General features: G+C 49.4%; 1 protein-coding gene across 1 annotated transcript in view; it reads left to right on the top strand.

Annotated features, from left to right (window-relative positions):
- The first annotated feature begins 9,258 nt into the window (after positions 1 to 9,258).
- The window catches only part of fgf10b (fibroblast growth factor 10b), a 7,861-nt gene continuing 3,890 nt past the window's right edge, over positions 9,259 to 13,229 (top strand). Inside the window, exon 1 of the mRNA XM_068566554.1 lies at positions 9,259 to 9,775. Coding sequence (XP_068422655.1) covers positions 9,259 to 9,775 — 517 coding nt within the window. The remainder of the gene's footprint in view (positions 9,776 to 13,229) is intronic.

Here is a 13,229-nt window from a genome sequence, read left to right as displayed (position 1 = left end):
CTGGCAAGTTTAAGGATGTTTAAGGGCTGTGTGCAAAATGAGTCATGAAATAAATGTGATTTAACGGGTGCAAAGTACAATAATTCAGTAGCAACTTACTGAACAAAAACATAAAAGAAAGTTAAATAATAACAAAAAAAATAATAATCCCAACACAGTTTTGATGAATGAAGAAGACGAGGAACAGCGTGCAGCTTCTCTATTTAGTAAAAACCTTCAGTTCATATCTCTCTGGTGCTTTTTATTGTCGTGCTGATGATTCACAGTCAACTTACCAGTTTATATGTTTATATCAAAGTGAGCTGGTAAAAAAACTAATGTAAATAAAAATTTAAAAAATTGAGACCTTTTTTTAAATTGTTAATAGTAATGAAAATCTGTTTTTTTTTTACTCGCACATAAAAACAAAGTCCTGCACATTTGTGGTTTTCATCCTCAGAGCTGGCACTGTGTGTTTACATCTTTACATCTTCCACTTCCTGCTTTAGTCCATTTCTGTCACGATTACCCAGAATTCTTATTAAAATCGTCGTGGTCGAGCCTGTGCTGCTCCTCTGGTGCGACTCTGACCAATGAGAAAGAGGAGTTGCAGGTCATCCCTCTCAGGTCCATTATTATTATTATTATTATTTTTTAAAGATGGCCGCTGTGTGTGTGTGTGGTCATCGCAGTGCCTGTACGACACAACGCAGTCATTGTACTTCACGTCTCGACCGACACATTGTGACGATAAAAAGATGACTGAACCGCTTTGTAACTGAGACATGAAAAATAAAAAAAAAACATTCTTTGAGGATCTTGAAAGTGTCGGTGTGATGCATTTCAGTACCTTCTTTTGCGTCGCCGCTTCGTGACCTTTCGAGGTCATTTCTCGCCGTGCGCCGCCGGATGCGTAACACCGGCACCGGCAGCGTCGATGGGCTCCGTTTCAGGGATCGGGTTCGGCCCGGCCCAGTCCGGTTTCCCTCTCTTGTGCCAGATAACTTGACACGGACGGACACGCCGCCCTCGCTCCGTGCGCCGCCGCCGCCGCCGCTATCATTCAAGCCCGGAGACCAAGAGTTAGTCAGCAGTAATGGAAGGAGTAACACAACACTGGGTCAATGTGGAGCCTCATGTCCTCAAAAACCAGCAGTGTGTGTGTCTCTGTGTGTGTGTGTGTTATCATGACAGAGCAAACACCATCCAGTTGTGTTACCTAACCGCATCCCGCATTGTGTTACATCACAGTGCGTTGTGCAATGGAAAAAAAAAAAAAAGTGATTTGAAAAACGAAACACAGGAAATGCTTTGAAAATGTCCGATCCGGTCGCTTTCGGCCTTCTTAACAAACATATTTCATAGCTCTTAAACGTTTTTAACATTCCCCTTTGCGTTCGAGACGTATTCATGGGTACATATCTCGACTGAAAGATAATAAACAAGTCAGCTGGGCCGATAAAAATGCAAAAATACCGCCATGTTTGCTTCTCGAAACATCCCCGAAGTGTGTGGATGTGACCTGGCTCTGCTGATTTTCTGCTGCACGGCCGTAAAATTACTTTTAACAGTGTGTGCAACACAATGTGCAAGTGTTCTGAAGCCAAACAATTGTGGGTTTGGACTCAATCGTGCAGTTTCGACTTCAAGTTTGTGGAATTTCCAGACTTTCTCTGCACATTGCCAACAGTAGCAAACAGATGTTGCCTCTCCGGAGGCTCGGGGGGCCTAATGGCGAGCGCATGCCCGACCGGCATGTAAGTGGTGAAGACGAAAAGCAAAACCACTGCTGGCGCTTCAGCTGTGTGTTCTGTTGATGCAGCACGGAGCGTGTGTGTTCCACAGCAAAAAACAATTATTATAAAAGTTGCCTATTTTGTTTCGAGTGGCTGTTTTGTTGACTTAAAGGTACTCACAATTTCCATTTCCAATTTGGGCTTTCGAGGCAATCAAACCGGCAGATTGCTGACGTGCAAGTTGAGCTCTGTGAACACGGACAGCATGTTCAGTAAATATCAATTAAATACTTTTAAACATGTGTATTTATTGACTTTTTGAATACTTGACGCACACTTTGGATGCAGAGACTAAGTGTTCGGCTTCAGGGCACACACATTATCATTAGTGGACAAATGCGCTATTTGGAAAATACATTAATACATCTATTTTAATCTGATTTTCACGATGCATGGCAAAGAATTTCGCCAAAGCACATCCAGCAAATTAAAGGTTCATGGTTTTATGGGATTCAGAGCATTATTATAGCAGCAAACTAATATTTGCTCGTTAAAGATTTAGAGGAGCGATTTCTACCTGAGCAAGAAGAAGAAAAGGTTATTAAAATGTGTTAGTTTCTTGTGTTTATGTAATGAAGTTAGTATTTGTGATATTTAGATATTATTTTAGGATTTCCTGAAATAAATAAAACAATGTAACATTGATGTAAACACACAACAAAACAACAAGCAGACGTAATTCTCAATCAAATTATTTGTCCGGTTTCCCTCTCGGGTAAACACCGTTAGCTCTTTTTGCACCGTTAGCCCCGCTAGCACCGTAAGCCGCGAGCCATGTTGAGAGGTCGTATCGCAGCAATACGCATAACCGAAAAGATCCTTAAACCACATTCATGTAAAACGATTATAAATCCACTGAAGCTGTCCTGCTCATGGGTTTAAAACTTGGCAAGCAAACACCTGATTCACACAGAGATATTAAAACATTATAAACACTTGGTGGTTAAACCTAAGCCGCTACCTTCGATGGGTGTCCCCGCTAGCTACCAACTGTAGCCAGCTAGCGCTGCTGCTAGCTCCCCAACAACCACTGAAGGTAGCAGGACCAGCCCCGACTCAACGTCCGGCAGCGGGGGACGCTGGCAGTAGCAGCAGCAGCTAGTGGGGAGCTAGCAGCAGCGCTAGCTTGCTACAGCGGGCAGGAGCAGCTAGTGGGGAGCTAGCAGCAGCGCCAGCTTGCTACAGCGGGCAGGAGCAGCTAGTGGGGAGCTAGCAGCAGCGCTAGCTTGCTACAGCGAACAGGAGCAGCTAGTGGGGAGCTAGCAGCAGCGCTAGCTTGCTACAGCAGGCAGGAGCAGCAGCAGTTAAGGCTGATTTATACTCAAGTTTTACGCAGAGACGCAAGCACGCAAGACACGCGTGGCCGACCTTGCGTGGTCAAATCGGCCATTTTGCATGCTTGCGTGCGTCACCCCAAATTTCTGACTATCCGTCAAAGCTACGCGAGCCGTACGCAGCCTGGAAGGCTGTGATTGGTCCGCTAACCACGTCCTTTTTGAGTCTCTTATTTCCGGTTTCCTAGCATAATACCTCTGTTTTTAAAAGCCACAGCAGAAACACAAACAATGGATCCCGTTGAAGAACGTTTGGCTGAAGAAGTCCACAAATATTAGCATTTATATAACCCGTCTGGCGGAGTATAAGAACACACAGATGGAGGTGACTTCCTGGAGGGAGATATCGGTGAACGCCGGTGTGCAGGTCGACTCTTAAACGGTCGTTGCGCCAGAAATTGCAGAAGTATAATTCAGCCTTTAGTGGGGAGCTAGGAGCAGCGCTAGCTTGCTACAGCGGGCAGCAGCAGTTAGTGGGGAGCTAGCAGAAGCGCTAGCTTGCTACAGCGGGCAGCAGCAGCTAGTGAGGAGCTAGCAGCAGCGCTAGCTTGCTACAGCAGGCAGCAGCAGCTAGTGAGGAGCTAGCAGCAGCGCTAGCTTGCTACAGCAGGCAGCAGCAGCTAGTGAGGCGCTAGCAGCAGCGCTAGCTTGCTACAGCAGGCAGCAGCAGCTAGTGAGGAGCTAGCAGCAGCGCTAGCTTGCTACAGCGGGCAGCAGCAGCTAGTGAGGAGCTAGCAGCAGCGCTAGCTAGCTACAGCAGGCAGCAGCAGCTAGTGAGGAGCTAGCAGCAGCGCTAGCTTGCTACAGCGGGCAGCAGCAGCTAGTGAGGAGCTAGCAGCAGCGCTAGCTTGCTACAGCGGGCAGCAGCAGCTAGTGAGGAGCTAGCAGCAGCGCTAGCTAGCTACAGCAGGCAGCAGCAGCTAGTGAGGAGCTAGCAGCAGCGCTAGCTTGCTACAGCGGGCAGCAGCAGTTAGTGAGGAGCTAGCAGCAGCGCTAGCTCGCTACAGCAGGCAGCAGCAGTTAGTGAGGAGCTAGCAGCAGCGCTAGCTTGCTACAGCGGACACATCCACCGAAGGTAGTAGCGGCTTGTAACCCGACTTTTAAGGTATAGTCTCTCATAGGATTTATTGCCAAATTGCCTATTGTTATACTCGATATAAGAAGAAGTTGTGTTGTAAAAAGTCACCTCATGTTCCCCCGAGAAAGAGTCGGTGTGCATCAGTGGATCCAGCGACTGACCAGTAAGTAAATTCCTCCGCCCCGCTGAAACTGACACTGAGGATGATGTAAGTGCCTGTTGAGGAGGAGGAAGATAACATGACAAACATCTACTGATCCCTGTAATGCAGGAAACGGCAACCTCATCTTGTAGGTTACCAGACACCCGCCGACACATCGGCCAGGAACATATTAAATATTTACATTTGATGACCAACAGAAAAAAAAGAAAGAGGCCTCCGGTGCGAGCCGAGCGTGCGCGTTTGTGTGTCGGGTCTTCGGGCCGCGAGGTTACACATTTTCCTGTGTTCGCTAATAAGCTTTGAAGTAGCATTTAAGAGGAGAATGTTACTTTAATCTGGCGGTTTAGCCCTCTAATCCCAGCGTAAACCCGGAGAGAGTCAGTGCACCAGCCGGCTGTCGGGTCCGGTCCGGTGGCGCTCATCTGGACCCCATCAGGTTTGCATGTCCCCAGGCAGCCAGACTGGCATCCCCGCACCGGGCCTGTTCCTTTTTTTATTAAAGCCTCGGCCTCCTCTGACCCGGCACACACAGAGCGGCCCCCAGGGAACGCAGACAGACACACACATGGTTCCCATAGTGTCCGTACGGTTGTTTGTGAGTCGCGCGTCGGACTCCCTCGCGGGGCACACATATGGATTCGAGTTGAAGGAACTCGGAGCGCCGTGCTTTTTCTTCTGTGAAACATCTGCTTAATGATCGCGCACCAAGATGGGAGGAGCCCGATAATGCTTAAAAAAAATAAAAAAAACGAGGCCAAGCGAAATCAGAGACACATGACAAGGAACGAGGTGAATTTCCAAGGTTCAAACGGACGGAACGACAGATATTGTATGGCACTCGGTGCCGGATCCACCTGCTGCCGCGAGGATCGGGAAAGAGCCACTGCTAAAAAAATGCTTTCCAGTAACGATCTGACTTTTTTTACCGTTACTTTCTCGGCCTGGGGGATTATGCGCTCGCTCCAGGAGTGAGTGTGTCCGTCCACGGCTAATCTCCATTTTGTTTTTGAGTTTAAAAGATGTTTTTACCAACCAATTAGTGCCAAGACTTGGGGGGGGGGGGGGATGGGATGTATTGACTGCTTCAAACTAACCCCAGTTCAAGTAATTATTGGCTTAATCCAAACCTTTGGGGTCCAGCAGGTAACATCATGACACACAGGAAGTGATACATTTTTATGCTGGCGGGCGGCGGCAGAAAAAGAACAAACGGCGTTGCCGGCATGAGCAATGAAGGCGTCACGGCCTTTTACAGGAAGAGAGAGAAAAGCCAGCCAGAGAAACTCCCAACGTCTTGAAAAAAGGAATCACAGTCGATAACGACCGAACAATGTGTGCCTTTCAAAATAAAAGACAGATTGGGAGAGCTCATCAGTGACTTTTATATCACTGGAGTGCCTTTCAGGACTGTGTACAATGTGTCTCAATGGAAATAATACCATAAAACACAAGAAGAACTTTGGAAAATGTCCAAAATTGTGATCTTCGCAGGCGTTTTTTTTCAACTTCTGATTCAGATACGCAGACTTTTTACCCCACTGATCAACAAGAAACTGTTTATTTATTCATGTCCGGCTCCTTGAACTTGTTCCTGCACTTGAATGTGATCTCTCAAACGTTGAACGTTATTATTCTGGACACATTTAAAAGCGCTCCGCCTGGAAAAGACAACAGTTTGCTTACATTACACGCTGGGGGGAGTAGAAGGAATCCTCCCATGTGTTTCACACTCGATCCATTTCTCTCTTTCTTGGCACTCGCTCCATGTGTGAAATCCAAATCTCCGCTGATGCGTGTCAATTTCCGGTACTTGACTTTTCATCGCCGTTGCTGTGATTACGTTTTCTTTTTTGTTTGTTTTTGGGAGCGTGGAGCAGGAACGGCGCGGCCCGTAGCGAGGGATCAGAAGCGCCTTTGTCTCCTCTGCTGCCCGTTGGTTTTTGAACTTTTTGAAATGCAATTCAGGGACGGATCTCTAAAGATACAAAGCTGCAGAGCGTCCAGACCCCCTTTCGCAAATCTCACTTATATTGCATTTAAGGAGAGAGAAGAAGAAGAAAAAAAAAAAACACGGTTACGTCTAAAAAGAATTTGCTCTTTTGGCCTCGAAAAGAAATCCTGCAAATCTTGCGAGTCTTGTCAGCACCACGGCAGGCCCGCATTCCTCCCGAGGACATTACTGTCTTAGTGGAAAGAACACTAAGAGCCCAGAGTGGATCCGCACTTTTTTTTTTCGGACTCCTCTGTCTCTGAGAAGCCGCCTTCAATGCAAAAAAAAAAATCATTTCGGCAACCCTCCTGCAGCCGGTCGAGCCGCGTCAGCGGTTTAGCTCTCGCGGCGCTCGTGGGAAGCTCGGCGCTCCGGGACGGGAACGTCCAAGAGAAGAAGATGCGCCTTACCTCCATTTTTTTTTTAGAAAGTACGAACTTTATTAGGTATTTAACCCTTTCAGCCCCATGTCCTCCCCAAACGAACCAGGGTGCATCTCTGCAACCACGAGGGCCGTTTGAATAATATTGGTGTTACAATAAACAAATAAAATGTGAGATTTTGCTCGGCTGTGTAAATATCAGTGTGTATGTTACTGGTTAAGTATTTTAGTTGTGAAAGATTTCAAATACAATCCCTCCCCTAGATTCAATTACTTAAAATAGATCATTTTCAGCTTGATGCTAATGTGTTTCTTATCTATTAGTTTCACAACTTATGTCGAGAGACAAAGTGGATGCACAAACACAAGACGTCAAACAAGAACGCAGCTCAAGAAATGTGCATTTGGGTTAAATAACAGTGGACTTAACGGCATTTAGACTATTGGAAGTAATGCAGATGAATCTATTGCTTGCGACAGTGATGCATCCGGGTGACGCCTGCTCCTCCCAGCTCTGCTTCCTCTGCACTGATTCAGGGCCGTGGCGGCGGGGAGGGGGCGCCGCAAAGGAAGCGCTGATAAGATAGCTTTGTTTGCATCCCCAGATAAAAGCCGTGTGCCAAGACCGGAGTTTAAGACCAGACCGCCGCTCTGGCCGTAGATCGTTGACAGACATTAAAGCCGGCACTAAAGATCAGGAGGGGGAGGGGGGGAGATAAGACTGCCAGCAGAAGTTCTCTTTATCACGGCAGATTGCTAGAAATGTCACTGCACGGCCCTCGATGGTCCATCCTCCTGAACGAAGCCCCACAATGCCTTGCTGCTTGTCGGGTTGCGGCCGTCTTCGCACGAGTGTTAACGTCCGAAACTTTGCGTGCCGTCGACCCAACGGGAGGAAATCAATTCCACCAATGAGAGAAAGAGAGAGAGAGAGAGAGAGAGAGAGAGAGAGGAAGTTCCTCAAAATATACCTCAAACGTCTGGCATCCAGCTCGCCATGGAGGACACGTGAGTTCCTCCTCGAGGACGGCCGGAGGTCCTTACCGAAGTGAAACGGGAGAGTGGCCTTGAGAAGGGAGGAGGAGGAGATGGCGGCGATAAAGCCGGCGTCCAGACTGGACCCGGGCGAACGGTAACTCAATATGATTTTTTATCTGACGGATGGAGGAGGACGGACACTCGTCAGCATCATCGCTTCATCCTAATGAGGAATAAGTGGCTCCGCTTCAATTTGTCAAACCAGACGAACGGGGAGGGGAAACAAGAACAAGCACAACTACTTTTCTGTACACACACACACACACACACACACACACACACACACACACACTCTTTGATTAATCAACGCAGCAATCAGCAGAGTCTGATCCGACACAAGCAGGCGGCTTCTTCCTGCCCTGCTGCGTCGACTCAGATAAACCCTGCTATCACCTCGCACCCACTCTCATACGTTAAGATCTGCTTGTATGGCACGCACACACACACACACGCACACACACACACACGCACACACACACACACATGCAGAGCAGTACTTGCTCCCATATGTGAGAGAGAGGGAGGGGGGGAAGTTGGGAAAAGGAGGGAGGGATCAAATAACTAACACACAACGCGACACACACCGCTCATTTTCTCTGTGATCGTCCTTCAGGTGAGGGGAGTCTGACGAAGAGGAGGCGAAGGACTCTGACTCAACCCCCCCACCCCGAGGACGAGGGAGGGAGAGAGAGAGAGAGAGAGAGAGAGAGACCCACCCGGACCGTTACCTCGATGCTGCATGAAGGTGGAGTCATTTGGGGGTAGAGAGAAAGAGAGAGAGAGAGAGAGAGGGAGAGAGAGAGAGAGAGAGAGAGGGGAGATGAGGAGAGCAGCGGTGCAGCAGAAGCAGACGGATGGATTATCTGACGTGACCGGCGTCCCGCTTCGTTAAGTCTCGACCCCGCGTTCTTCGTCCTGGAAATCTGAAAAATGCCGTCGTGCACACGTGGAGCGCCGCGCAGGTAGACTGTGTGTGTGTGTGTGTGTGTGTGTGTGGTGTGTGTGGTGTGTGTGTTGCAGCTGTCTGGGAATCCACTGGGACTATAAGGAGTTTTTTTTCTTCTTCTACCTAAAACCTTGGTCAGTGAACTTTACATGATTTATTTTTCTTCCCGGAAATAATACAAAAGGTCACACTGGACGTGAGCGAGGGTTCGCTCCTGGAACACACACACGTAGTCGTGTGTGTGTCGTCTTTTGAATTTAGACTTTTATCCTTGTTCATTTCCCCGACTTTTTAACCGTGATCGGCGGAGAGGAGAAGTACCTGCCCTCCGACACGCCGGCTGAGTCGACCCCACGATTCCCCAAACAGGGGGGCATCTAAGGATTCCCTCTTCCATCCATCCAGGAGGGGAGGGGGGGGGACCGTCTCGCCCCGGCCCGGACCGCGGAGGGCTCCCCTGCCCGCCCGCCCTCCCGGCCTCACCTCGCCCCCCTTTGAGCAGCATGTCCCAGGCCCCGAGGCTGCCTCTGGTCCTCCACACGGCGCCCCACCATGATCGGATGGACTGCTGGAGGGAGTGAGGCCGCCGCCGCCTCCGCCGCCGCCGCCTCGCCCCGCTCCGGGCCCGGCGGGCTGGGGGCTCGTCCCGGCCGCGGGGCCGGCTCCAGACTGAGGTCCTCGTCGCCGTCGCCGCCCCCGCCGTCTCCTCTTCTGCCGGTCCTGGTCCTGGTCCTGGCGCTGCTGGTCCTGTCCTCCTCCCTGCCCGGCGCCGCCTGCCACCGGCTCCCCCGCGGAGACAGACTGAGGCTCGGCGGCCCGCGGACCCCCAGGGTCCCGCTGAACATTTCCGACGCCGAGGTCGTCTCCAGGCCCAGGGGCGCGGCGGGCGCGGCGGGGGCCCCCCTGCACGGGCGCACCGGTGGGGGCCCGCAGGGGAGGCACGTGCGCAGCTACAACCACCTCCAGGGGGACATGCGGAGGAGGAAGCTGTTCTCCTTCCAGAAGTTTTTCCTGAGGATCGACAAGAACGGGAAGGTCAACGGGACCAAGAGCAAGGACGACCCCCTCAGTGAGTACGCCGGCTGTGTGGATGAATGTGCAGGAATAGAGCCCCCGAAAAAAAGCAGGAGTGAGACCTCTTAGGCTACTCTGCTGTAGCTTCAGTTAAATGGGTCAGGAACCGAGGCTCATCTGAGCTTTTAAACTACAGCTTTCAACCTTTCTACTCGCGTTAACAAACCCCCAGGTCCTCCATGTGCTGCACCTGTCGGTCGCTTCGTCGGGGACGTTTCTGTCAGAACGGTCAGTTGTTTTTACCCGAAAGACCACCGACACACATATGCAAATGACACACGCACAACTTGGCGATAAACATTTAATTAAAACCCAAATAATTCATTTGTGAGGACCGGCCGACTCGGTGTAGCCGAGATGAAGCGATGCCCCCGATTGGAGTTTTTTGGGGGGGGTTTGTTTTAAAAAAGCAGACGTCCCCGCCGGTATCTCCCCCCAAACGCTCTCGCACAAAGATGGTCGCTCTCGGATGGCTTTAAAAAAAAAAAAGGAGCCGGGGCAGATAACCCGGCCGTTATCAGACGCTCTTCACAGCCCTGAGTCAACAGCGCTGATAGAGGACGGGCCTGGAGGTGGGGGGTTGAAGGAAATACTCACTCATTGATGCTTTTAGACTGTGTGTGTGTTTGTGTGTGTGTGTGTGTGTGTGTGTGTGTGTGTGTGTCTCCCAGCATTTCCCAAACCGAGCTACGTGTGTGTGCCTCTATCAGCCGGCGGGCGCTCACATGCTGCAGCGGCTGCGTGATCACAGACGACAACACATGTGCTCGCTTATTTCCGACACACACACAACACACACACATACACACACACACACACACAACACACACACGTATATACATCTCTCACAGCTTCCTTTTTCTCCCCCGTCCCCTCACTTCAAACCCGACTCCGTGTATAAGGAACCCTTTAATGTTCCTCTTGGGAGAGCTCAAACCACACGGTCCATCAAAGTGACTTTTAGGGTGAAGGGGTGTGTGTGTGTGTGTGTGTGTGTGTGTGTGTGTGTGTGTGTGTGTGTGTGTGTGTGTGTGTGTGAGGGTGTGAGGGTGTGTGAGGGTGTGTGTGGGGGTATGTTTGTTTTGACAAGGTCACGACAGAGGCGACTTTATTTACTGAGCGAATGACATCGTGGTGCGTTTACTGACGGCCGTACGTTAGCGGAGACACACCGAGAAAAAAAAATATGAAAGTGACGCCTGGAACCGAAAAACGTTTTTTTTTAGAAGAAGAAGAAGCAAGAAGAAGCTTTAAGATGAAGGATATATTTTAAAGAACCATGTTCCTTAGACGGTTCTTTAAAAGTAAACATTTACTTCAAAGAGAACTTCAAAGGAACCGGTACAGGAGCCATGAAAACGAAAAAACAGGGTTCTTTGAGGCACCATGAAGAAGTTAAAGTTCTCTAAAGAACCTTTTAAAATGATTTTAAAATGAATCAAACATGAATGAAGAACGCTTTAATACCCCGAAGAACAATATGATGAACCATCATCGAGATGAAATGGTTCTTTAGTGGGTGATGGTTCTTTAGTGGGTGATGGTTCTTTAGGGTGATGGTTCTTTAGTGGGTGATGGTTCTTTAGGGTGATGGTTCTTTAGTGGGTGTTGGTTCTTTAGTGGGTGATGGTTCTTTAGAGGATGATGGTTCTTTAGAGGATAATGGTTCTTTAGGGTGATGGTTCTTTAGTGGGTGATGGTTCTTTAGGGTGATGGTTCTTTAGTGGGTGTTGGTTCTTTAGTGGGTGATGGTTCTTTAAAAGGTGATGGTTCTTTAGAGGATGATGGTTCTTTAGAGGGTGATGGTTCTTTAGAGGATGATGGTTCTTTAGTGGGTGTTGGTTCTTTAGTGGGTGATGGTTCTTTAAAAGGTGATGGTTCTTTAAAAGGTGATGGTTCTTTAGTGGGTGATGGTTCTTTAGTGGGTGTTGGTTCTTTAGTGGGTGATGGTTCTTTAGAGGATGATGGTTCTTTAGAGGATGATGGTTCTTTAGGGTGATGGTTCTTTAGTGGGTGATGGTTCTTTAGGGTGATGGTTCTTTAGTGGGTGTTGGTTCTTTAGTGGGTGATGGTTCTTTAAAAGGTGATGGTTCTTTAGAGGATGATGGTTCTTTAGAGGGTGATGGTTCTTTAGAGGGTGATGGTTCTTTAGAGGATGATGGTTCTTTAGAGGGTGATGGTTCTTTAGGGTGATGGTTCTTTAGGGTGATGGTTCTTTAGTGGGTGTTGGTTCTTTAGAGGGTGATGGTTCTTTAGTGGGTGATGGTTCTTTAGAGGATGATGGTTCTTTAGGGTGATGGTTCTTTAGTGGGTGATGGTTCTTTAGAGGGTGATGGTTCTTTAGTGGGTGATGGTTCTTTAGAGGATGATGGTTCTTTAGTGGGTGATGGTTCTTTAGAGGGTGATAGTTCTTTAGTGGGTGATGGTTCTTTAGAGGGTGATGGTTCTTTAGTGGGCGACGGTTCTGCGTGGAACCGCGCGGCTTTTTGAAGAAGCAGTTTTTTCTTTCGAGTTGCAAAACAAGACATCGTTTGAATTCGTCCATTTTGGAGACATCTCATTTTGAAGAGCGTGTTGTTGCCTTTTTTAATATTTTTTCGGGGGGAGTTACTGCCGCCTGAGCGATGGGTTGGGTTGGGAGAGGGGAGGAGAGGGGAGGAGGGGGGAAGAGAGGGGGTGACTCTCTCTGGAGGCACAAGTTCATGAATGACACCGGCTGAGCGTCATTGTGGTCACATCAAAGCCCGGCGCGTCTTCGGTATCAATGGATTTGGTGCCATCAAAAAGCCCGAGGGAGGAGGGGGAGGGGGGGGGGTCCGAGGACACTGTGTGTGGATTATGTCGCCCCCCTCCCTCCCCCCGTATCAGGTTCTCACGGTAAAGGACACTACACAGCGGCAGCTCGGGTTCTCCAGCTCCGGCCCCCTGGGGGCTGGACATGATCCCGGGGGGCCGCCGTCCTTTGTCGAACCCTCGACGGTCCATTCAAGTGAGAAAATATCAAGTTTTTCCGCCTTTTCTCATAGAGAACTTGCAAAGAAAAGTTGTTTTTTTTCAAAAGCTACAAATGAATACTAGCTTATCGTGCCGCGTCTCCTAGAGGTGTCTGGGCCTTTTTCCTTCCTTCCCCCCGCGAGGACTCGCTTGTCTGTTAGAGAGAGTCGGCCTGCATGCCTCCCTGCAGGTTTTACGGGGATGCCAGCGCAAAACTGTCCCACATGGCTTTCCGTCCCCGCTGGGAGGCTGAGCCGAGGTTACAACAGAGAGGAGGGTTGTGTTGCAGTCAGCCCGGTAGCTTTCTGCGTGAACTTTGCAGCTCAGGGGCGCAATATTGCTAAGCAAGGCAACGGATTAGCGGGCAGAAGTGTGTGTGTGTGTGTGTGTGTCGGGGGAAAGCGGGCCGTGCGAGACAGTTCTGGACATGAACGTATGAATGTGTGTAAGTGTGT

Source organism: Clinocottus analis, unplaced genomic scaffold, assembly GCF_023055335.1.
Source record: "Clinocottus analis isolate CAN_PGR_092001 unplaced genomic scaffold, fCliAna1.0.p SCAF_7, whole genome shotgun sequence".
NCBI lineage: Eukaryota > Metazoa > Chordata > Actinopteri > Perciformes > Cottidae > Clinocottus > Clinocottus analis.
The sequence above is the reverse complement of the archived record's forward strand: the minus strand, read 5'-3'. Positions and strand labels throughout refer to the sequence as shown.